The 25,918-nt window shown below is 37.6% G+C and overlaps 1 protein-coding gene across 1 annotated transcript in view; it reads left to right on the top strand.

Annotated features, from left to right (window-relative positions):
* Positions 1-3,313: 3,313 nt before the first annotated feature.
* PDGFC (platelet derived growth factor C) overlaps positions 3,314-25,918 on the top strand; it is a 157,712-nt gene continuing 135,107 nt past the window's right edge. The window contains exons 1-2 of the mRNA XM_014943005.1: positions 3,314-3,548; positions 3,847-3,902. Coding sequence (XP_014798491.1) covers positions 3,314-3,548; positions 3,847-3,902 — 291 coding nt within the window. The remainder of the gene's footprint in view (positions 3,549-3,846; positions 3,903-25,918) is intronic.

The following is a 25,918-nucleotide window of genomic DNA, read 5'->3' on the forward strand; positions in this document are numbered from 1 at the left end:
CCACTTTCTTATTTGGGGTGTTACACTTATTATTTCCTCCTATTCAGACCAAACAACCCTCCTTACCTCTTCTTGTTTTCCACAGAAAGAAAGAAAGTGATGAATGATGCAAGGCCTTGCCAGTGACAGAATTTTTCCATATGGAAATGCCATCACATTCCAGTGCTTTCTAAGCTACAAGGTAACATTTTCAAAGCCACACACAGAATTTAGCCACGCATTTCCCATATTTTATAAGTTAAATGAGTTTTTAAAAGATCATAGTGATGGATATACCCCTTATGAAGTCCAAGTTTTCATTTAACATTACTTGATTTTCTTTATTCAAAAGCTTACAAATTCTGGAGAACAGCTTCTACTGATATGGGAATTTGAAGTATCTTTTTGTCTATATCTTCCTGATTATCTTTAGTTGAGATCGCATCCACAAATAATAAAATAATTATGCAGTGCTTAATCTATTAGAATTAGTTCTTTTTAAACAATTTATATTATTTGAAACTGGTAGATAAAAGTATAATCTAAGATCTCTCTTATATTGGAGGCCGGCTGACTTTGTAACCTTGATAAATAGAGATGTGTACTGAGCAGTCCATCCTAGTATTTATTATTGGTCTTGAACCTGGTGCCAAGCACAAACTTTAATCCAAACTGAAATGTTGTGAGACTTCAGGGAAATTTTGCCTGGAGTTCATTATGAACAAGTCCCAAAGGAACATCATGAAAGGAAACGGATGTGAGAAAAATGAAAAGTGTTTTCCAAATTCCCATCACTACTGGTTAAAATTGTATATGTTCCTGATATCCATGCACACAAGTACTCTGAACTTCCCTACTTTTACTACTGAACTCCTGCATCACTGTGCTTACACAGGTGATTATTATTTACTTTCAATTCCCAAAAGAAAGAAGGATTTTAAAAATAAAAATAGATCTCTCAGCCAGCTTTTGCCCCTACACAAGAACACTGGCTGCATGAAGCATCATGAAAGGTTACCATAAAAGCTAAAAACAAACAAGGATTACTCGAAAATGTAATTGCTCAATATACCCAGAACTGCCAGCAGCAGTTTCCTCTTTAGGCTATTGACTTCATAACCTTACCCAACCCTTCAGAAATTTCCTGGACAACAAGACTTTTCGGAAGCTTTGTGAAAAAAAAAAAAAAAATGTAAAAAAAGCATTGGTTTTCATCAGTTTCCCTAAGACTGAATCACTTCATAAGAACTCAGACTAAACAACTGTAAAAACTACTGAAAGTAAACCAGTTTATCCCTGTAGAGCAATAAAGGCAAAGAAGCAGACAGAAAAGCTTGTTGGAAATAACCTCTTTAGACTATCAAATTGAAGGAAGATACAGAAATTTGTGGAATATCTGGTTTTCTTTGTTGGAAGAAAAGATATTGAAAAGCTTTTACTTTTTTAAAAATTATTTTTTATTTTAGGTAAAGGTTTCAGACCCACCCAGTATAAAATACAAAGTAAGTAGGTGAAAGATTTCAGCCTGAGAGGGTTAATTCTCTATGAAAGTTTGGGTAATGACTATTCTTTTCCTAATTGAGTACTATATTTACAGTTATGAGTATTTGAACTTTTAAAGTGATTCTCGATGTAAAAGCATAAAGTAAATTTTAAAAAAGTGTATTCAAATCAGAGAGGGAAGATATTTTGTGAGAATATGTTGGCTCTGCATTTAATGCTGTTAGCCTAGTCCTGTCCTTGGTGATGACCTTGGAGGGATTACTTACATTACTTATATGAACAATGCCTGTAAGTATGAGCACTATTGGACTATGTGTCTTTAACAGAGACCCATCTCACTCCTAGTTATAGTTAGTGATTAATATTTCAAGGAGAGACAGAAATTAAAAAATTTACATCCAGAAGATTGTTAAGATGAGAAAATTGGGCTCCCATTTAAGTAAAGGTGCCGTTATATTTTTGTTTACATAGAAACATGGGCAGCTTGTCTGGCTGTAATCTATTTCAGAGCTGTAAGGCACACAATACAAAACATAGCCATAATTTCAGACCTAGGTTTTATGAGATTTGCTTTATGATGGTATGATGATCCAGTCTGTATGGTATAGGACACAGAGGTTACCTTCTATTTAAAAAGTTTAAGTTACTTTTAGAAGTTTTCTCATCCTTTAATGAAAACTGGCGGCTCACATTTAAATAACTCACAGGTTCTTTCCAGGGGTCAAGACTGCAAATTCAAACAACTGAAATCTGACTTCTAAGAAAAAAAAATTTATCACATAAAATTTGCCATTAGAAATGGTTGTATCCCAAAATGTCTATGCCAGCATTATTTTGTTTCAGCAGAGGCTTGCAGACCTTCAGTCATGGAAGAGGCCTATATTGCATGCATAGGCATGCAATAAAAAATGCATCATCCTATGGTACTCAAATTAAGACTAAGTTTCTTTTTTGGTCTTTTTCTATTTTAGTAGGCTATTGGAGAGATTACAGAAGAGCCAATAACTCACTAGTGTGCTTCATGAAGAGCTGAGAAGCAGATGATGCAGAACTTCCTTCTCTTTCACAGCGTTATCTGTGTTGATGCTGACCTAAAACAGCATCAAGCCAGGCCTTGGATCCCTACTCAAAGTCACATACGAGCACAAGCAGAAACATTCACTTTCAACCAAGTTTTCCTGATTGCTTTTCCAGTTTTCTTTTCTTTTTCGTTTCCATACTGGAGTTTAATAACTTATTTCGCTTGAGAGAAAAGTTAGGATCTTTCTAAGGGAAGAAAATAGTAATTAAAATAAACATAAGACAAGAACCTCCCAGCAACTTTCAAACAGAACTAAAGTTAAATTTGTGCATTTCCATTAAAAGTGCATGTCCTTTTCTGACTCACTCTGGGTTTAACAGTTACAAACAGTTAGGTATGTTTAGAAGATTTTAAAGGAGATCACTTAAGAGAGTCAAGTCCTGTACTCATTTTTTCTAGGATTTTCATTTTAACAAATATTTGACATTGTGGTTTGAGAACACAAAGCAATTTCTTCCTGGTATTTCACATGACAGACAGAGCTAATCTCTTTCTGACTTCTCATTCCTCTCCCGACAGTGGGGATGGCTGCAGAACCATCAACCTCGGGGAGTGCTGATTGAGCTACAATAGGTGCTGCTCTTTAAAACAAATTTTGTTTTTCTTTAAACCTTAAGGTCTTTTTCTTCTGCCTCTGCCTTGATAGCCTATTGCAAACTTCCTGTCTACCTGCCACAGGCATTTGATTATAGCTTTTCCACCCATCCAAAGTATAATGAAATTCCTGCCCTGAAAGCCGGGGGTTGTGAGATGAAGGAAGAAAACAAGCTCTTGTTTTCCTGCCTGGAAGTGGCTGCAGCCAAAACTAACACAGATTCCTCTGGTGCCACGTCTGTCACCAGCAGTCACGCTCCTTCCGACGCCGCGCTCACCGCCTCACTTTTTTATTTCGAACAGGGGGCTCCTCAACCAGTGCAGCAACAGATGAAGTCAGAGGGGCAGCGGTGGCCGCAGGAGGTCGGGGAGGGCTCTCCTGGCAGACCAGGTTGGACATGAACAAACAGGAGCAAACAGATGTTACACAACCCTAATTTTTCTAAAATAATTTTAGTGACACAGGGGAACTTTGGCAGTCCTAAGGCATTTAATCAGTCAACCTTTCTATAAACAAATATGTAATTTAATTTTAAATGTCATTTCATTCCAGGGTTCAGTTTCAGGTTGCTCTCACACAGGCCTCTTCCTTGGGGAGAGTTGTTTAAGGATGATTTCTGAAAACACAAGAAGCAAAAGAGAGCAAAAAGTTCACTGGATCCCAAAAAGTACGGTCCTGTTTTGAATAGCAAACCCTGAACTGGAGGAGGACCAGGACCTTCTTTTAACAGTGATGGATGGAATGGTAAGCCTTGTTCTATTAGGTATAAATTAGGTAATTAGGTAAAAGATTCCCTGCAAACCCCTTGTTTAGCCAGGAAATTAATTTTCTGTCATTTTACAGTTCTCCATTACAGACCCTAAAATTTTTGCAGATTTGAATTACAAAACCTGGCAGAGCACAATAAAGCGCTGTAACTGGAATAAAATGCCTTCAAATATGGAAGAGCAAATGCTGGTATGGAAGTGGAGGAGGCGTAGTCCTTCTCTCACTCATATAAAACAGACCAGTTCCTTCTGAGAGGATTTCAGCTCATAGGCCCAGTGTTAGAAACGCAAGGCTTTGTACTGATACATGTCCTTTTTTCTTCCAGTTCAAGGGCATCACAAAGACTGAATGGGTTTGGTTTCCTCAGCCAGGAATTCCTACAATGTACACTATTATCTGCTGAGTCATGAGCATCCTCGTTTTCCCTTTACTTGCCTTTTGGAATGGAATTTCCTTTTGGGCAACTAGAAACAGGGCACGGAAGCTGAGATCTGATACACAAACCCCTTAGGGTCAGCAGGCAGTTTGTGTCTGTACATGGCACCTGGCTGCAACTGTCCCCAGAGCATTCATTCTCCATAGGTTAAATTATCTTATAATGCAAAGGGAGTTTCCACCAGGCAAAGTTAGAAAATAATAATAAATACAAAAACGGCTAGAGTGCAACTGGTTTTCAGGCACACTTCAGGCATGTCCCAAAGAGGAGCAAATGCATTTTCTAGTCATTTGAACAACTTAATCCAAGAAAGGAAAAAAAAATATCTGCCACCTCTATTTCTGTTAGTGCTTTGTTTGTAAGTTTTTATACCACTAACATGTTACGTATGACCTCATTCTTTCACCAAGGGGTCAACACATAAATGCAATTATATTTTACAGCTTCCCTAGATATACAGTGTGACTCAATATTGCTTCATAATCAATTCTTTTGGCAAAATTAACAGAGATTCAGGCAAGATTTAAGGATACTATAATCAGGTCCATAGCTGTGGGTGGAAAGGAAGGAAGTTTGAAGATATTTTTAACATATTGTGCTAACTTGAAGTTGTTGCGAGTACAATACTCTTGCTACAGTTATGTTTGACTTGGAGCTGAGCAGATTAAAAGTCATATCCCTGGATATTGGTCAGTGCAATTAATCCCCTCAAATAGAGGATCATGTAGTATTAGTTTCCAGAATATTTTTTCTAGCAATTCTAGGGAGGTTCAAAGTCTACATTTAACTTGAAGGAGTAGGCTTATTTGAAGTTTACTTGAATTAGGCAAAGGTTGTGCAAATTAATGTGGGCTAGAAACTTGTAGGAATAGCCTTTCATTATCTCTGCAGAATTTATGCCACATTTCTCTGCCACAGTTACAGTATGTCTTTGTTAAGGTTTTACAGGGTAACAAATTATGTTCTTAATCTAAGGGTGGAAATGAAACAAGGTGTAAAGAATATGATTAAAAAAAATAGATTTGAAACCCAAATTATGCCCATCCATAATCTCAAAGGGTATTTAAAGTCATAAAATTGTCATCATCTAGTATAACGATGTATCCCTAGGTGTAATCAGAATGAAAACTTGCATTTACTATTCTGTCTGTATGTTAATCTGGTTAGTGTAACAAACCAATTTGAGAGACTAAACTAGATTTTCCTCTGACTTCTATTCCATCCAGAGAATTAGTTTAACAGCGTAACCATACTTACCAACACTTTAAACTTGGAGGTGTTTCTGTTTCATGCTCTAATGATGGCGTCTGAGCCAAAAATACCACCTTACTCCAGTCCTTGTAGGATTTGGTGAGAGGCTGAATGAGGAACTTCCCATATTAGCAAACAGTTTGAATGTGAAGCCGCAGACATAGGACTCCACTGCCATATTTTGGAATCCATTCAGGTGTCCCCTTCTACACAGTACCCAAAATATCAGAGCCATTCCCCTTCAGGGTATTGCCCTATAGTGTATGTACTAGAAACTTCCTGAGCTAGAAATATAAGCTCAGTCTGAAACGATGCTTTTTTTCTCATTATAGGAAGGAACCTATAGACATTCAATAGAGCATTATAATAAATCCCTCACATATCGTGCATGTATCAATCTAGTCTATTGGAAAAAAAAAAAAAAAAAAAAAAAAGGAGTAATTTATTATGTATACATAGAAAAGCATGTTTATACATGCATTTAATTTTTTCCAGTTATTTTCAATTTCAAGCCATCAAAGATAGATGCATCTAAACAAAGATATTTTTTTTTCTTTTCTCTTTCTTTCTTTTTTTTTTTTTTTGTAATGGAAGTAGTGGTGTCTTTCCTGTCCAAAATGAATTCCTAGTTCTTAGGAAACCTCTGATGGAAAAAGAAGGAGACAGATTTCTGCTACTTTGGGATAGCAGCAGGTTTGCTAAAAAATAAAGTACCAGAATGTTAGACTGAGTATGTGTTTGGAAAGGACATTACTAGCTTAGAAAGAGGTCATGTTAAAAACAACAACAACAACAAAAAATTTACACATTTTACCATTAATACTCGTTTTGCTCTTAGTCTCAGTCCTCATTTTTATTTTTATTTTTTAAATTCTGAATAGGAATGTATGTAATTGTTGCAGATCAAATGCAATTAATGCTAATACTTTTCTTGTTACATCTCTAAAAACCAAGCATCAGACTCCTCTTAAATGCACAAATGTGAGAGGGCCCTTTTCCCTAGGGGAGCAAAAAGCAGAGCCAGTCCATATTAGCTATGAATCCATTCTGGCACGAAGTTGGACCATTTCACTCTGGACATTTCTTCCTAGCTCAAGTAATAAAGGCAGGTCTGGAAATTCAATTACTGTCTCTTGTCTGAAATCTTTTAAAGAACTTAAAAAAAGTCTCAACTAGAGAAAGAGACCCACAAAACATATTTTAAAAGTTTTATATTCAAAGTTTATACTTGTATACTTACTGTTTAGAGTTCAGAGTTTAAGTGATGTGATTCCCAACATAAATGCACTATATATTATGACTGTTAAGTCAATTACTGGTTTTTTTTGTTGTGGTTTTTTTTTTCTGGCTACACCACCAGGGAAAAAATGTATAGGTTTTCTGCATTCTGTTTGCAGCTCTGGTACTGACTTGTGTCTCAGTGCAAAAGGCAATGGAAACAGCTATGTTTACCAAAAGGACAAAAAAAAAGAAAAAAAAATTGTTAAGAACAGGGAGAGATATACATTATTTCAGAAAATTAGTTTCGCTTTTATTCTTTCTAAAATGAGACTGAAGGTGTGTGGCAAGAACAGGTGTAGAAATGCAGGTTTTTTAAATGGGTATGGAAGGCCAGTTTCAAATCACAGCGGGGAAAGCTATCAAGATTGAGGTGCTTGCTCAGTCTAAACAAATAGGAACGTTTTAAAGATGGAGTATTTGCAGTAGCCATTTCAACCTGGAGAAAGGTCACTAGACAAATAAATTCAAAGAATTATGCTGCGCGCAGAAAATGCAGGAAGAGCAAATGAAGGAAAATTCACTGTATAAATAAATCTCTCTGACTGATATTTGTTAAACATCTGAAGGTGCTTTGGTAAAGCATTCTGTGCTGGGGAAAATAATTTATCATATAGATAGAATGATTCTATAATTTTTACTTAGACTTTGCAATGAGAAGATGCAATATGAATCAAATACAAGGATGCAAGTTAGTTCCCATAAGCTACCCACAGCTGTGACTCTAGTGATTAGACTATTTACGTGTGTAGGTAATTAGCCAGCCACACAGGATCCACTGTTCAGTGGTGCCACTGTGATTTGTTGATTAAGAAGGACTTGCCACTCCGGTATTTTCTTACTAGTTTTCTTTTTAGGGCCACTGAATTTCAAACCAGAGACTTCCTAAATAACTCCCATATACTTTTCAAAATGAAGCGGGAACAATGTCAGCGCTTCTTCTGCCAAACTGTAGGAGTCATCACACCTTCACCTCAAATCAGCGATCACAGGTAAAGCCAGTTTAGAATATTCTGCTACCAAATGTTATAAGGGGAGCACCAGTTTTAGCAAGATTTATGAAGAAGGAAATCTTAGAAAAGAACGTGCATTTTTGTCATGAGAAACTCCAGGTCCAGGCCCCTCTGCTGGGAAGGAAAACATGCAAGTTCAGGTCTGTTGAGTTACAGCAGAGAACCTGTACCCATGTCTCTGAGATTACAGGAAGTTTCCAGATCCTTAGCTTACAAATTCCTGCAAAATCTGGCGTTTCAAAAACCAGTCTCTAGAAAACCCAGGCTTAGGACAGGACACCTGAAGATTTGTAAAACAAGAACAAAGACAAATAAAACCAGACACTCCAAGAAGGACAAGTGCATGGGTCACCTTCTGATTATTTCTATTCCTAGGGTTATTCATATGGATGCTTGAGTAGTAATAATTATAGACAGACATTAACCAGGCAAAGAAGCCTGTACTGTGTAGAAACAGTTGTTAATATTTACACAGAACAGCTCAATTTTAGAGAATTTTGGTTTTTAAGCAAAAGCTAGAAGACTCCTGATGACCTATAGGCGTAATAAGGTTATTTGCAGCAGTCCCTAGTGCCAGTGTTCCCACTACCAGCCTTCCTCACTAGAGAGGTTCATTACAGGATGCATTTTATACAAAGTAGATCATCTCACAATTCTGAATCTTGAGGATTCTTAAGGGCTTGAGAAGATATTAGAAAAATAACAGAAAACGCTTACAAAGTTGTTTAAACAAAATTTAAAAATAATAAAAAAGTATTCTGTTCTATTTTTAAATTGCATTACACAATAGACAGGATCTTGAGATCCTAGCTATTTTTTAGCTCATATGAACCAGAAAGAAAATCTTCTATAAACGTATCCAAGTGTTGTCCACTTTTATGGCCTCAAGAGGCTTAGTGCTGAATCCTGCCATACGGCCATTCAATCCATTCTCCCTGTTTTGACTGGTGTTCAGGCTGGCACACACATACCCTGATAATATCCTCCAACAGTTTGCATCACAACATTAGTTTATTTTGCTTTTATGATATTTCTAAACATTAACATTAAATTACATATTCTGTCATGTTATTAGATGTTTTTCACGTTATCCTAACAACAAAAGCCCCTACAGTTTCAGTTTAGAGAAATAAGAAAAATCGAAAACATCAAGAGAGGGGAGTCCAGGAAAGAAGGAAGGGAGATTGATCATATAGAAGGGTGACTGAACCTGAAGGTTGATGTTATTAAATCGAACATCTTAAAAGAGAACAAAATGGCAGCGAGACTAATGTTATGTGACTACAGAACTAGAGAATGAGAGAGCCAGGACTGCTGAGAAGTAGGTGGTCTACCAATGATTTAGTAAGTGGCCACAAAGCAACACCATTTCCAAGCTGTCAAAAGACACCATATGAGGCTCCAGGTCTCTGTGTAGCATTTTTATTTATTGGCATTCTTGGTGGGGGGGGTGAGGGGAGAAGTCATCCCCTACTAGCAAATATTGCAAAATTTCTTTCTAACTGCAAATTGCTTTTGGGATCTGTTTTTGACTCATCATGTGAGTAAGAATGGGAAATTCCAATATTTTGTAACTAATTTCGTTCCAGTGACCTGCAACCAGAAATTCCAGGAAAGTTCCCTATTGGAAACTGTGTTTGTGGTGTTTGAGAACACCGTGCATGGTGAGCCAGCTGAACTCCCTCAATTTTTTGTTCCCTGACTGAGCTCGCGTGTGGGTCTGGGCTTTTAGAATGGTTGCTCACAGGCAGAGGTGACAGTCTCTTCCTCCTCCATGTGTCCACTCACTCCTCATTTCCACAACAAGCAGAGAGGCTGAACCTTAATGCACAGCTACTTCTGACCTGCTGCAGGTTACAACTGCAGATGAACCCGAGCTGGCATCAGTTTGCAGTGCAACCTGCCTGCATTGGTGAGACACAGTTTTCCAATTCCCTCTTTAAAGCTGAGACATTAGCAGTTGTGGTCAGGTTTTACTTCTCTCCAGCACTTGAACACAGCCTGGACAGATCTGCTTCAGATCTCTGGGTCATCGAAACCCAAACTCCTGGTAAAAAAACAGGGATACGTATTGCTATTACCAATCTGCCTGCTTGGCGGGTCCTGTAGGAACTCAATTAATCCTACCTACTTGATTAAAGTTCAGTAAAGTGCGTATAGTTTCATCAACAAGAAGTTAGGAAAATTGCTTGGGTTTGGTGAGAAAATATCAATTCATCTTAAATGAAAGTTAAATACCTAAATCATGTTTGCACCTCTCCTCAAAATACTAGATAAAAGAAAATTCGGTGTCTCAGAAGCATTCCCTCAGCTTCTTCCAGTTCTCCTTGAAACACCTCTTCAGTAGCATAAGCAGTGAGTTGATATTTAGGCAGATGAGTTCATTATTGGCTTGGTTTTTTAAGAACGACTCTGTCATGCGGCAGTTATGACACTACTTTTCCAGACTTTCGTCTAACCCAGTTTTGCTTCTTATTAAATTGCCAGCACTTTAGGACCAACCTTTTTTCCTCCTTCTGAGTTTGTAGTTATATGTGTTTTTTAACATAATAGTAATCTAGTATGTACTGTTGTGTTTGGCTTTGGATTTTTTTTTTTCCAAACAAAAAGCATCCAAATTACCTTCCTGAACAGCAATATGGAGCTCCTGGAATATTAATTATGTGCAGCTCATTTCAAGATTCCAAGATTGTAACCATACTGATTAAATCCATCCCATAAGTAGAACATAATCTGGTGAGTGGCAAGATGTTAGAGAGATAATTATTTATCCTGCACTGTCTTAAACTAACTTTGGAGATGCGTTTCAATCAGATTTTAAATTAATATTTCCTTTAAGTGATCTCTATTTCCTTAATGGCTTTGGCTACATGTTAGCAAAATTTTCTGATGGTGGAGCTAGGGACAATTATGAAGAAAGGAGAGAATAGCTTATTATACATGAAGAATGATTGTGAGGATTAGAAAAATAATAATGAAACGGAAAATAGTTTGAATGGAAAACAGTATGAAACTTAAACTCAGAAAAAAATATATTAATAAGAATTTTTGCTATGAGCCTATTAAGATTAGGCCTATTAGGATTTGCAACACAGAAGAGATCTGAATATATTAGTGGCATTGAGAACTAGCAGTTTATAAGGTTTCCAAATAGATTTAGTATTTCAAGCAGTGACGGAGAAGTATTAAAGCAAGTGAAAATCTCATCTGGAATACTGTGGGCAATGGTCCAGAAAAAATAATTCTAAAATACAGCCTCCAGGTAAGATAGGTCTCAATGATGCAGGAAGTCTCTTCTAGATACGCATTTCTATGCCTCTTGGCAAATGTCACTGTATAATTTCATTATTTAATCTTCACTAAAAGCCTGTCCATAAAAGCAGGGGAAAATACATTTGGCTTTCTGACTTGCGCTAGGGAGCAGGGAACACTGGTATTAAAATAACTCCTTATTTTCCTTATGCATCAGTTTCCCCATCTGAGAAACAATAAAGTTATTTTCTCAGTTTTGTAAACATAATTAAGCCAATTAAACACTCATTAGTCTGAATGACGAATTAAGCACACTTTGCTCTACCTCTGTCTGATATCATGACTCATGACTCTGCCTGATAGTACAAGTGAAGAAAACAAAAACATCTAGCTTTAATCTAGGCACTGGCAGCACCTAAACTTACTATCCTCTCCTTTTATGATCCACTGAAGTGTCTCAGATGCTCTGGATTGGGCAGATTGCTGAGCTCCCAGGAGAACAGTCAGGAGACTAAGCATTTCTCCAGCAAAACTAGAAGGGACCCAGTACACGGGATGTTTCAGGGAATTCCTGGTGTACACCTACCATACGAATCCTTTGCAATATGACACTACAGAAACAGATTCTTTCCTGTTAAATGCTTGTTACTGTGCAAAGGATGCAAGATTATACCAGAGAAAAAAGCAGGAACATGATCTACTGTCTGCTTGCTAGGGCACTGAAAAAAGAAAACAGAGTTGTGAAATCCTAGGTTGATGTTTGTAGTTTCCACTAAATTCTAGCAAGAAATATGGAAGTAGGGGTTTAGTCCACACTGAGCAATGTTAACTAGACTGAGGGAGCCAATGCTTCCTTTCTCTTATTCAGTGAAAGTGGGATTTGCTACTAAATGCTGTTATCGCTTTAATAAGTCGTGTAGAGAACATCTCATCTTCATAGCCTCCCAGAGGAGGAGACATGATTAGGCCACCATCAGTTTAAGAAGATAATTAATCCCAGATTTTCTGTTTACTAAGTACTCAAACCACTAAGCAAGCAGTGGAGGGGGCTCCCTACGAGGCAGGCAGAGCAGGCATGTCCTTTGTGCTTGTCCTGTGGGTGATTCACGTGGTAGGAGGACACCTCCTGATGTACCAGGGAGGGATCTAATATATGGAGACAAAGAGCCTGAAAGTTGAATGACGCAGTGCCTATTTCGTTCAGCCCTCGGCTAGAAAGTATGATAGGATAATCTCCTGAATGAATGGCTGATTCATGAATCATATGACTTTTTTGCAATTTTCCAGACATCCTTTTGGACATTTTCCAGTCATTGGAGTGTCTTTTTATCCCCAAATACCACGAAAGATTAAGGTGATTGAGAAATCCTCTCTGCAAAGTGGGAGCTTATTTTTAGAAAAAACCTTCAGATGTCAGCTTTAATAAGTACATGCCTGATCTCCACGCTCACATTGTGATGTAACTTAAAATGACCTGCTAATCAGACAGAGTATTATTTTTAGGAGAAGAATTGTAATGGAATTGAGTATTGTAGCACCTTGTTTATACGTTCTGTCTTCTGGTGGTCTTTGCAGCCCTAAGTTAAGTGCAGAGGCTCTCCTGCATGATACATAAGAGAAACTGCTACATCAAATTTGGATTCTGAAGAGTGCATGGTCTGAGAAATAAATTGCCATTACTTGGAGGTAATCCACAGAGTCACGTAACACTTCCTATCTGCCTGTATTTAGCATGCCACATAGAAGTGTTTACAGCTGAAAATATTTTCATAAAAAGGCCTCCTTTTCATAAAAAGGCCCCCTTCATAGGGCTAGAATCTCTTTAACTGTATATACCTCTAAATGATAGAGGGAAGAGCAGTTGCTTCTACTTTCTGCTCAGTTACTTGGAGGTTACTGCCACCACACACTGCACAGAGACCCCAGTTCACCATTTCTCAGCCTGATCGTATTTTAATCTATGCCTCCTACTACAGAGCTTTAAATATTAGGCAAGGATTTCTTGGCAAAGGATTGTTTTTTCTCGTGAAGTTACTCTTGAGAGGTGGGTTCAAATCCGTATTCCGGGCTAAAGGGCTTTCTAGGTATTATGAGAAAGGCAGAACCAGGACACCGTTTGTTCTAATTATCCACTCACTCCTTGAGTCCAAACCAGCAAGATTCACAGCACCACAGTCAGTCACACAGCCAAAGTCAGGTCTGAAGGATTTTACTGAGTATGTAGGATAACAGCGGTGGTTCATCATAATAAACCTTCGATTTGCTGGTGAGGCAGCTGTCCCTTCGGGAACTGCTTTGATGATTAGAACTTTATTAGGAAGCCTCGCTCTCCTGATTTGCAGAGAACCAATGCATTTTAATATTATCCTAATTTGGAGGGTCAGTGTGATTCTAATTAATTAGAATTTGCCAGCTGGTTGGATGTGAGCCCTTCTTATGGAACGCTCATAATATATTCTGTTTTTAAATGTGAGCTGGGACACATCCTGTCCTCATTTCACAGCTGGAAATAAACCGGTTCTAGCTTTTTGGTAGTGCCGGTGAAAGCAAGGTTCCTCACTGCTCTTTCAAGGGTCAGATTTGAAATGGCATCGTGTAGTCAGCTCTTCTGAGCTCCATACACATCTGCTGAATCACGAAGCTGAGTACTTACTCGAAGTTACTGTTCTTGCCTTCAGCCCCTAAGGCGCCAAACAGCTCTACCTTCCGTTCCTTGTTGATTTTACATTCCAGACTTTTAATCAACATGCTGTGTTGTACCACATCATACACTCAAATTTCTGTGAGGCATTTTACATCAACACTATTACTTTCAGCAACTAAGTGTGTAATCTTATTTAAAAAAAGGTCCAATTAGCGTGTCAAATTCTATCTCCCATAAACAGTGCTGAATGATGTCAATTAATGGATAGAAATACAATCACCTTTAGTTCTCTGTTTATTATCGAAGTCAAGCTAACACATCTCTTCTGACTTGGATCATTCTAGTCCCCTTTTTAAGTAACTGGGGATTTACTGATAAGAACTTCAAATTTAATTTGCCACAGGACATGATGTGGCAACGACTATGTTATATCCCTTTCCCATTAAGGTGGAGCTATAATCACTTGCTTTTCCCAGTTTTAAAAAACTCCTCCACTAGTCCAAGCTTTACAAAAAAAATAATACAAATATTGAAATTCCCCTGAGACATGTTTCTTGTATTGGGTGCAAGTGTGCAAGTCAGTGAAACCTGCTTCCTTAGATGGTTATTTTTAGTAGATGCTGCTTACCAGCATCCTTGGTTAATTTTGGAATAGAAACTATATAATCTCCATAGGAGATACTGTATTTACACAGACTTTTCCATAACTGCTGAAGCAGTTATTTTTTAGCTGATGTAAATATTCGGAAAATTTAGTAAACTGGAATATAAACATTTTGCAGCGCAATTTAGATGAAGGTAAACTAAAATTACATGGAATGGACAACATGTATGATTTTAAAATTCTGTTAACAGAGCACCATGTAGGAAAGCCTAAACCAGAGCCAAACAAGTCAGCCTCACTGACTAACAGGTACAGCCCTAAGAGCACAACACTCTTCCCTGATGAAATATCTCAGTGGATGAATGGCTTCCATCTCAAACAAAGTGCTGTGTTGACCCAATTCTATTGTTCCCAGAATTTTAGATAATAGCATAGTGCTTCAAAATCCAATGTTGATGAATCTTGTTTCAAATAAGCTGCTACTTCCCCACGCAGGGCTGCTGTGTACCATGTGGGACTGAGGACAGCCCCACAATCATTGTAATGTTCAAACTTTTCATCCAGAGGAACCCACTGCGTGGAGGCCGCGTGATGAGGCTGTATTTCAGTTTGGCTGGACTAGATGAAAAAACTCAAGCTGTCTGAGAGGACTGATACCTCCTGAAGGCAGAATGCAGCACTGCAAAGATACACAAACTGACATCCTAAAAGTAGCATGGCCATGCTAGCACAACTTTGCATGCAAATTGGTTAGCCCTTGGTTAATCCCCGTAGTGATTTCTCTGGAGAGAAATTTTCCATTCTGCTTTCATTTTTGCAGCTGCTTCAGCAGTTCTTGGTGAATATATGTCAGATGTCACTTGGTGGTTCTTACACTTCACTCACTTCACTTTCTGTCCCTGATATACCAGAGATGAGTGATGAGTGACTACAGAAAAGGGAATGTGTTGCTGGGAGGTTTTTTGTTTGGTTTTATTTATTTTTTTATTTTTTTCCTTCTGGATGTTGCAACCTGCTATACATTAAAAAGAGCAAGTTCACATCTGCAAAGTGAGGCATGAATGTTTATTTTATGCACTGAATACTTGACAGATTCTCAAGCTTATTAATTTCCAAAATATTATATAGTTTATTTTATTTCTTTATTTCTTTGCATGGTGTCATTACAAGTTAGGACTTGGTTTAAGAACTTGAAAACAAAATTGATATTATTTAGCAGCTGTAAACATTGTTCTATGAGGAGATTTACCTAAAATAACTCATAATAATGCCCTAAGCTATTAATGCACTTTGTCCTGCAAAATAAAAATTCACTCAGTATTAGATAAAAAGCTACAAATCAAAGCTAACAACCTTGGAAAAAGAAATGGAACAGGTTTGCAAAAAGCATTTAGAATTTTCCACTGTTTCAACATGAAGCAGCTATTCTTAATACCATAATATTCACATAAGAATTAACCGATACAACAAATCTAACTTCAGTCTGATAAGTGCATTAGCAGTCTGTGCAATGAATAACATTTTTTCTCATCTATTCAATTAACATTAATCTCTCTAAGTTATTTAAAGCCATATATTAGTCTCAACTTAGATTGCAGATGTTAAGAGTACATTTACAATAACTGGGTACTTGTATTACAAGGATGTTTCACTGCCCATGGTTTGCAGGAAGAAAGAGCATGATGACTGAATGATTTTCTTTCAGTGGCTAGAGCAGTCCTCATCTGACTGAATTGCCCTCACAAACAGTCCTCCCATAAATATGAGGATCTAATAGTGCTGAAAGAATAAAAGTGGTTCATGCCTATAAAACTAGTAGAAGAGATTGAGAATGACCTTAAAATAATAATTAATCTCCACTACAAAACCAGCACTGATTTCTCCTTCCATCAGCAGAATTCTGCTGCGCTACAGCATTTAAAACAGGATAGAAAGGATTGTTTGCTGGCTGTCCTCTGCTGTCTTTACCAAAGTAAAATTTCTATTGCTTTCATAAGACACGTGTGGAAAAGCTATTACTATAATTACTTGTTAAAACTTACCGCACACAAAACTTCTCTTCTCAAAATATAGGAAACATAACAAGTAAGTTTATATGACAAAACATTTTTGTAGGTAGTAATAAATACACAAGCATGCAGTTAATGAGAAGCTGGGTGAAAGAGAATAGAAATGTGCGAGTCCTGAACACTGAGGAGGGAGACACAAACTGAAAAACAAAAAAAGGCAACGACTCAGCTTCTGTAGCTTTACCCAGCTTTCAGAATGATCATTCCGCTTTAGAACGACTTAGTGGGTCATGACCAGGTGTGGCACTGAAAATAGAGCTTTCATTATTTCCTTCATCAAAGAAGATCAGAATCCATCCATCAAGCTCTGAACAGGACAGTTGAATTGAATGCAGAGAACCCACTGTTGAACTGTTTTTCTCATTAATTTCCAATTACATGAAGGACTGAGCACTCTTTCTTAGCTTTGTTTTTGATTTTTTAATGAATATAATGGAATTAGCATTATCCAGTTCAGTGGCTCACAGGATCGAGCAGAAAGTGCTGAGCTACAGAGGATCAAGTCATATTTGCTTTATTTAGGCATGAATTGGCTTACTCATCCAATGTGTGTGATAGGACTCCTCGTGCAGAAGTTTTTAGGCTCTCATCCAATGGTGTAGTGGGCAGGATTAGGCATTTGATCGTACAAATCCATTTAGATTAGCACCCTTTGTGTAGATTAAGAACTATCATCTCAAAACTAATTTACACTTTCAGAATATGTCCTTGAATAACATTCATATTTTGCATTGGTTACAGGCTTCTTCAGGTCCACCCCCGTTCGCACAATTCATTCTGGGAATTGCTGACATGCTTTCTGAATGGGAGTCTAATTCTATGAGGTACTGTGTTCTACCCCAAAAAAGATGCTGACAGCTTCAGCACCTTCAGCTCCTGGTTAAATTTCAGGCTATGGACAGTAACCAGCATGCTAAGGGAGCACTAGGGAATGGCAGTATCGCTGTTTATGTCTTCAAATCCACTCTAAATACCTAATTAGACATAGATTATTGTCTAAAGAGAAAATACTATTTTTTATAAATTTGAACATTAATGGAGTGGTATTATCTTCAAAATGGGTTGTGACAGGTCACAACATATAACAGTATCAGAAACATAATATGAAATAAGTACTTCAAAAACCTACTGTCAACCTGAACATATTTTATAGTATGATCTGTGATCCAGATGGTAGTGAAGCTGAAGTTCTTATTTTTTCATGGTGCTGTGGGAATGAGATACTGTGATTCGATGCCAGTGTTTGATCAATAAAGAAAAATGTTGGCAATACTTTGGAATATTGTGCATTCTTAACTGGATGACGTGAACTCCAGTGATTAATAGTGGGATAGCTTTGAAGAATTACTGGAAAAAGCTTTAAAATTATTTTCCTTTGTAGTATATTTCCATTCAGTGGATTGGCAAGGAAATAACAATGAGAATTTACTAGTATGAATAATGTATCATTCGTACATTCTTTATACTCGTGTCCAACTGGCACTCCTTGAAGTTTTATGTTTTCTACAGCATTACCTGGATTTCCAGATATAAAAACTAATGTACAATTTGAAATATTAATACTAAAGTAGACTTTTGTCTATGTTTTAACACAGTGTAGCTAGTGAATATGTAAGTAAAAATTTAACTGCTCTTCAGTGTCTCAGATTATTGCAATATATTTATAATGTGCAGAAATTCTACCTATATTTATGTAGGAAAGGGTAGAAGGAATTTGGTAGAATTGAGCTCCTAAGCCCTTGGCAATAACATTTTTAGTCATTAAAAAATCCCTGTAAATCTATATCTGCTTTTGAAATGAATTAATGAATGAAGTGATTAAATGAGATCTGTTTAAGAATTATAAAAATATTGCAATCTACTAAGATGACCAGATTTTTTAAAAGACTTTTCCTATTTCTGAGTTTGGAAAAACACATGAGGTGAAAGCCTTCATGTTCCATTTTGAACCTTATTTCTGCCAAAATAATGCAGATAGTTCTGTGAATGAGGAAACATGAGAAACTCAGTGTTTATGACTTTCTGTGCCCCCCATGTTAAAGCTTTTTTTCAGGTTTTTACTGAGTCTAGGTTTTAAAAAGTCATACTAACTGTTTTGTCAAAGATGTGTCTGCTGCTCAAATTTAAGCAACTTGGAAAATTAGAGTTTGCACATGATCAGTAAAGTCTTACAGATCAGTTCTTTGGAAGCTCTTCATCTCTTCTCTAAGAAAGCTCCAGATACCTGAATAAAACTTTGGTGTGCTTCTGTAGGTGATGCCAAGCCTGGATTGGGCTGAATCATTAGCATACATTCTCTGCAGTTGAGTCCATGCAATGAGGAACAGGGAAACTGCCTAATTCAGAGGTAGAGAGATTTTACAGTAAGGAGATGTACATACTATAGATTAAAATAAGAAAAATCTGGGGAAAATGTCATAATTGTTGGGGCAGGCAAGAAAGTGGGTATGTTTACATTAGGATTTTAGTTTGGATAAGAAAGACACTTTTGAAGCACATCTGTTACCATTGATATTTATCTTACAGTTGTCTTGGAGAATATGAACTTTCTAATAGAATTATGCAGAAAGATGTCCTGCAGCACATCCGTGGTGTGGATGCTGGGTCTGCAGCGTGAACTGTTTCACTCTACTGATTCACTTCCCTAATCTGTGTCAAACTAACCAGTGAAATGAAAGCCAGAGTAACACTGTGGGGAAGTTTCATTCTGTGAGATGCTAGTGGAAAAAAAGGTTTGCTATGGTAAATAAATGCGGACCGGAGACTGGTGGGAAATAAAACAGGGCAAAGTACAAAGAGATAAATCTGAGCTTAGGGAGTATTGGAGGATCAGTTATACAGGCAAGGAGGTAGATTAGGAAAGCTAGTACTTAAATCATGTGTGAAGGGATAAGATTAGGAGGCCAAGACTTTAGTTAAATAGTTAGTGCAGTAGAAGTGGTAACTAATTAATTGAGAAGGGTGAAAGAAATGAAGACTAGGGAACAGACAGGACAGGGACAAATGAGAGAAATGTAATGTGGTGACTGATGTTTAGGTGGAACAGGCACTCCATGCTTCTACACATAGTAGAAGCACATTTGCTCCAGTGCCTCATGGTTCCTAGGTGGTTGTGTTGGCTCTTCAGTTACCTATTGCTCCCCTACTCCTGTTAGATTTCTGATGTTCCTCTAACATTTGGACTTGCTTGCAATATCTTCTTAGATGGATTTCATTAACCAATTAAACTGTAATTTTTCTTTAGCCTGAAGACAATGCTCTTTGAACACTGATGCTGTTATTATGATTCCTGTTCTCTTTTGCTGAATTTGAACTTAAATGAAAACTCATAGCTATGTAATTGCCTCAGCATTACTCTTGCTCTGTGTGGACTGGAGGAGCAGAAGACTAAAACTGAAGTGCCACAGGTACATAAAGAAATCTAGTTTAATTAAACATACTCATGAGCCAAAGTTTTTAGTATCAATAGTAACCTTTTGTAAATGTAATATACCTAAGATATCCAAGGAAATCAATAAATGTTATTTTTCTACTCCAAACTTAATAAATGTAAATATTCCACTCAGGTAGTGAATGTGATCTTAATATCTATATCTATCTTAATATCTATATTTGATAGACAGTCTGCATTCAGACTGTTCACAGCTAGGTACATTGCAAATATTGGTAGTGAAATTACACTGCCGTCCCATAAATACCTTCAGCTGAGCTTCATTTTCTGAAAAGCAGTTTCAAAGCTGTCAGAATATTCATATACAAACAGCTTAGAAATATTTCATATGAAAATGAAAAAAAAAATCTTGTAATGCTGTGTGTTTTTCCAACAGTGAGTATAATAATCTGTTTGTATCTATGTGTTTTGAATAATACAGTTTACCCTGAATTTTACTGAATCTGGATACAACTATCTAACTTTATAAGTATATGATATGTGCTGGTTTTTGGAATAGCAGTGGTTAGGAATGCTTAGAAATATGAACCAAAATTTGTATTCTGATTGCAAACCTGTATTTTGCACTGCTCAGTAAAAGGGACACAGGCAGGAAAATCGAATTTAAGAGTTACTCAGAATTCAATGGTTATTTAGAGCTGACGTAGAGTTGTCTTATGCCATCTTTGGTTGTGATCTTGACAGGATTTCATGCATGCTGATAGAATCTAAGACACTATTGATCAATAGTTGCTGTCATCCAATTAAAAAGCATCCAGAAATCTTATCTGGCTTCTGACATAAGTGAAGTCATCGCACACATAGTCATAAATAAGCAAACTTTCAGGTGTACCTGAGCAAGCCTGTCATCTGGGCACAGTCCTTCATGCACCTACTCAAGTATGTTCTTAAGAGCATATGGTGTTCGAATACAGAGGGGCATCTGAACTGGGGTGTGAAGTCGTAGGAGCATTCTATTCTGAAAGCATACAGGAGAAGAAAATGAATGTGTTGAGACATTCACATAGACATCCATGTACCAGAACACTCGTACGCACCCTGTGGGAAAACACCAGCTTCAGGAGTGGCTACCACTGCCCTCTCAGGCCTCAGTGTAGTCCACACTTAAGTTCAACAAACATGTTACAAGGTCTAAGTGACTTAGCTACATTCTACTTTTTACATGTTGACTTTGGAAGCACATCAAGACCCAAATGAGCTACCAAGTGCCAGAAGTGGGCAGGATTCTTTCAAACAGTTTGGGAGACCTCTAGTGGGCCTCCTTCCTTGTCTCCTGTTGTAGCTCCCACGGCCTACCTAAAGCAATGTTGAATTGGCACATAGCTTGGACTATGTACATGTATGTAGTTGATAAAATAATTTGAATTATTAAATGTGACTGATCTAAAGCAATGCTTAGAGGTCGAAATCACACAAAATTACAAGGACTTTCGTTCTCAAATGTTTGCATCAATTTGAAAAATTATTGTTTAAGCTATGCAATGTTATGAACCTGATCTTTAGGTGTATTTGTAAGTTCCAAGTCTCATTTTAGGATTTGTGAAATAGAAATGGGACTTCATTTAGAATTGTGACCCAGAGTTAGAGTTGACCCATTTGGAGTTGTGTTGTCTGTCTGTTTCTGAGCAGTCCACACTGTATAAACACCAACATATTTATAGCCTCTTTGGACTTCACTCCTTTTCTTCATTATGTTTTTTGAATGTAGCCTAGAAACAGGACCACAAATCTTCAACTTGTTTACAAATTCAGAAGGAATGGACAATATGGCTGAAATACTAAAATTTAGCGTACCTCATTTACAGGAGTACTTTCTAATGCAGAAATGATTTTCCGTGCAATTCCATATGCAGCCTCTTCACCTCACATTAGTCAGATTACAAGAGTCATGTTTATTTGTACAAATGTCTCTTTTTGTGTTGCTCAGTGATCATGGAAGCAGAATGTCATATTGCTGCTTTTCTAAAAGACAATTAGTGTTTCTACAGCAATTTCTGTTTTCATATTTATCAGTCATCCATAAATGATTTTGTACAAACATAACATTTAATAACTGTTTAAGACTTCGCACAATTAAAAATAACTCCATGATATGAACATAAACATTTAAACCTCAATCCCATTATACCAGCAACCAATTCATATGTAACTACGCTGAAACCAAGAGAACCTTGCACAAAAGCAGACATTTCCCTGTGTCTGTATGAGCAGATATTTATTAGTTTTAAATTACATGCTAAGCTTTGCAAAATACTTTGTTTTATTTAATATGATCTCACAAAGATTATACAGGTACAGTCAGAATATACAGGAATATACAAGTGCATCTGTATTAATCCCCCCTCCCCTTAATATTAGGAGGTGAAACAAGCCATGGTGAAACAAGAGAATCAATCTTCTCTGCCTAACAGCGGTCCTAATCTTGCAAAGTTATGCAAATGCCTCACTCTAACTCTTGTGAGACATGAATTATTTGGTAGAAGTAATCGCATTTGTGGAGCTACACATTTCCAGACACATTTCCCTTTGGTTGTATATCATGTCTAAAAATGGGTTTATATTTCAGCCATTTCCTACTTTCCCCAAAAATATCGTATTCCTCACCCTATTTCTCCCTCGGAGAGAAATGCTTATCTTGTAGTTTACCTTATGAGAGGGTAAGAAAGTCTTTCTGAAGACAGCACATAGGAAAACGAAATAGTATGTTTCCTTGCAGAATCTGTTTAGAATATCTAGAACCCCCTGAAGTCAGTCAAGATCTCCTGTTATCGACTCAAATCAGAAAGGGCAGTCTGTGAGCACCTCTGCATCTTGCCAATTCCAGCCCGTTTCCACAAGTAGCAGTTACTTGGGAATCTTTGTTGTTGTAAAGTGGTGAAGGGACAAGGGGTAGGGCATGTCTAAACAGTCCACCTCTGTTGGTGCTCTGATGATGTTATTTCAACTTTGATGAGGGGAATTCTTTATGTTAATGTAAGTGCAGTTTGTGAAGACTGTGTATTTTAATGATAACTCTTTAAGTTAATAATAATCACAGAGAAAGCCTTTTCATTTCAAGAATATTTATAGTTCAGGAATACAAAGGCTATACACCACCACAGTAAGTCTCTGGAGTCTTAACAGGCCAAATTTCCACTGCCTTCCCTAATGGGTAGGTCTCAATAACATTATTTCTGGAATTGGTGCAAAATGAATTCCTGTGGGATAATCCAGATAATTCAAATTTTATTCAAGTACAAGAAAAACTGCTTCAAAAAGTTCAAAAGGAAGGTTATGAAAAAAGCGATCAGAAAACAATCCCAAAACATGTCAAATCAGAGGGGCTATTCTGCAAAACAAAGTCTGCATCTCAAACTATTTGAAGATGGCAATTAATGGAGAAATGTCTGTTGCGATACTTAAATTAAAAAATACTTCATATACAGTTTTATAGACTATATTACAAAACCCTTTGGGAAAAAAATATTTGATACACTATCAAAAAGACTACATAGTGTAAACTAAGAAGTTGTGAGATGAGATACGGCATGGTGACTGATACGAAAGATCAGTCACAGCATGGAGAGAAGTTAGGAATACAAAGTTTTGTGTAGTTTAAAATATTTATTATGGATGTAGAAAAGAATTTTAACATTGTGGTAGCAAAATACAGATGAGTCTTAACAATGTCTAAAGAAATCTGTACTGAGCACTGGAGTCACCAGAACTGTAGATGCATCAACACTGTTGTCCCAAGTGAAATTTGGTATTGGCAATACAATGTGTGCTGGCAAGAATGATCTGAACTACACATGCATTAGCTTGTTGCAATTGTCTAACCATTCAGAATATTTTTTTCATGTCAATACTTCTGTGGATCATTGCATGAGTAGATCCAACAAAAAGATAAAGGTATGCATAAGAAATACTATATATAATGAAGTGTTTTATCTTCACTGTATATGTTAAGATTAGGCCTTCACTTGGAATGTCACGTTCTGGTTGTCCCACCCGAAATAAAAGATAACAAAAATAGATGTGACTCTGAAAAGTTTAGAGACAGAGATTTTCAGATGAAAAAAATAGTAAAATTGCCTAGCTGGGAAAGCATATCAAGGGCGATAACACAGAAATGATCAGGGTAGAGGAGTTAAATAATTTTTGTTTACCTATTTTCACAATTCAAACATATAGATATACCTGATGAAACTGGAGAGCAATAACATGACAAATAAACTGAGATAGCTTGTGATAAACGCTTAGCATGAATTTCAGAGGAGATTGGACATTTTTAAGAATAAGGATTACCACAAACAATATTTTGGATGGGATTAACAAAAAAAAAAAAGAATTTTTGAAAAGAAGTGTAGCCTTAATGATCAAAAATGTACCCTGATCTTTAATTACAGGAGGTTTAGAATGAAAGCTTGCTCCCCAGGCAGTGTTATTCCATATTCATCCACTATGCGGGTTCTTGCATTTTCCTTTGAAAAGTCAGAGCCAGGATGCCAAATGAAACACTGGTCTGATGCAGCCTAAATTTGCAAAGCTATGGGAGGCGTTGGAAGCTTTACTTCTCATGTATACAGTGTAAGATGTTAGGTCCATGTTTTTCAGAGGGAATGTGTCATCAGTTCCCCAAAACAGAAAGAAACCCACAAAATCCTCAGGCAGCGAAGGTTAAGTTACAGCACAATACTTTATTTATTTGATTAAAAAAACCCCACTACTTGTATTTGTCAAGGTAGAAGACCTAGAAAGCAGTACATGTTATTTTTATTTCCCTTTTAAAATAAAAACAGCGAAAACTGCAAAATAATAATGGCAACACTAATAAAAGTAACTACATAGTCTGCTTTGTGCAGTACATTTCTTTCTTCACAGTCTCTAAGGGAAAGGTTGCTATTTACGGTATGCTCCAAGTCTGCCTTTCAGAAGTCAGCCCAGCTTGGCTGGACAGCTTTCAGTTGCTACTAGAAATATGTCACTTATTAGGAACAGAGGGGATGTTTATCACTGTCTCAAGGGTTACTTTGGCTGAGGCGAAGAAACAGCTCAGTTATACAGTGGAAAGAGCTGGGTCAAAGGATAGGAAATTTATATAGCGTGTGCTAAAGGCTCCCGGCGTGCAGACTCAGTTTCTCTCTGGTGTATCTTGCACAGACAGTGCTACAGCTATGCAGGTCTTCCCATCCGTCCCCCAAATCGCCTCAGAGCCACGGGGGCTGAAGTCACCATTAAAAAAACTGTCCCAAAACTTCTTAGTCAAGAGAAAAAATTTTACCTCCCTACTGCTTCTTTTGCCCTTCTGGTACCTAGTTAGTGTTCAGACTTGTTACCCAGACCCAGCACAGTCACCCCCTTCCAAGCAAACTAGAAACGCCAGTTCTAGCAGAGAAGCTTGAACACAGCATCATCTTAATGAGCAGTCAGTAAAATCAGTCCTTTTAGTCCTCATCAGCATTAATGATGGGGGGGGGTGGGGAGGAGGGGATATTCCTTGCCATAAATTCAGTTCTGATTTCTGGTGAAACCGCAAAAAGGATCATAGAATGGTTCGGGTTGGAAGGAACCTTAAAGATCATCTTGTTCCAACCCCTCTGCCACGGGCAGGGACACCTCCTCCTAGACCAGGTAGAAACCCAACCCTGTCTGCTTCAGGGGTAGCACCTCACCAAGGACCACACAGCGTTTCAGCAGGAGAGGGATTCACTGCAAAGAGCCAAACCCTTCTCCATCTGTGCATGTGTGGATGCTTGGGGTCTCCCTCGGGGGGTAGCCGAAAACACCCAAGGTCCAGCAAAGCATAAAAATAACCGGCACCCAGAGCCTTTTTAAAACCCCCTGTCCCTGTTTGAGTTTCCAAGGGGGTGCTTTGGATGAAGTGTTTGACTAAATGTCAAATTTTCAAGCACAATTACCATAATGGGGGGGTGGGAGGGAAGGGGGACTCCCCTTCGTGAGGCGGCCTAGGGCTGGGGCGGCGGGACGAGGGTCGCTTCTGCCCCCCGGCGG

Source organism: Calidris pugnax, unplaced genomic scaffold, assembly GCF_001431845.1.
Source record: "Calidris pugnax isolate Ruff unplaced genomic scaffold, ASM143184v1 scaffold15, whole genome shotgun sequence".
Taxonomy (NCBI): Eukaryota; Metazoa; Chordata; class Aves; order Charadriiformes; family Scolopacidae; genus Calidris; species Calidris pugnax.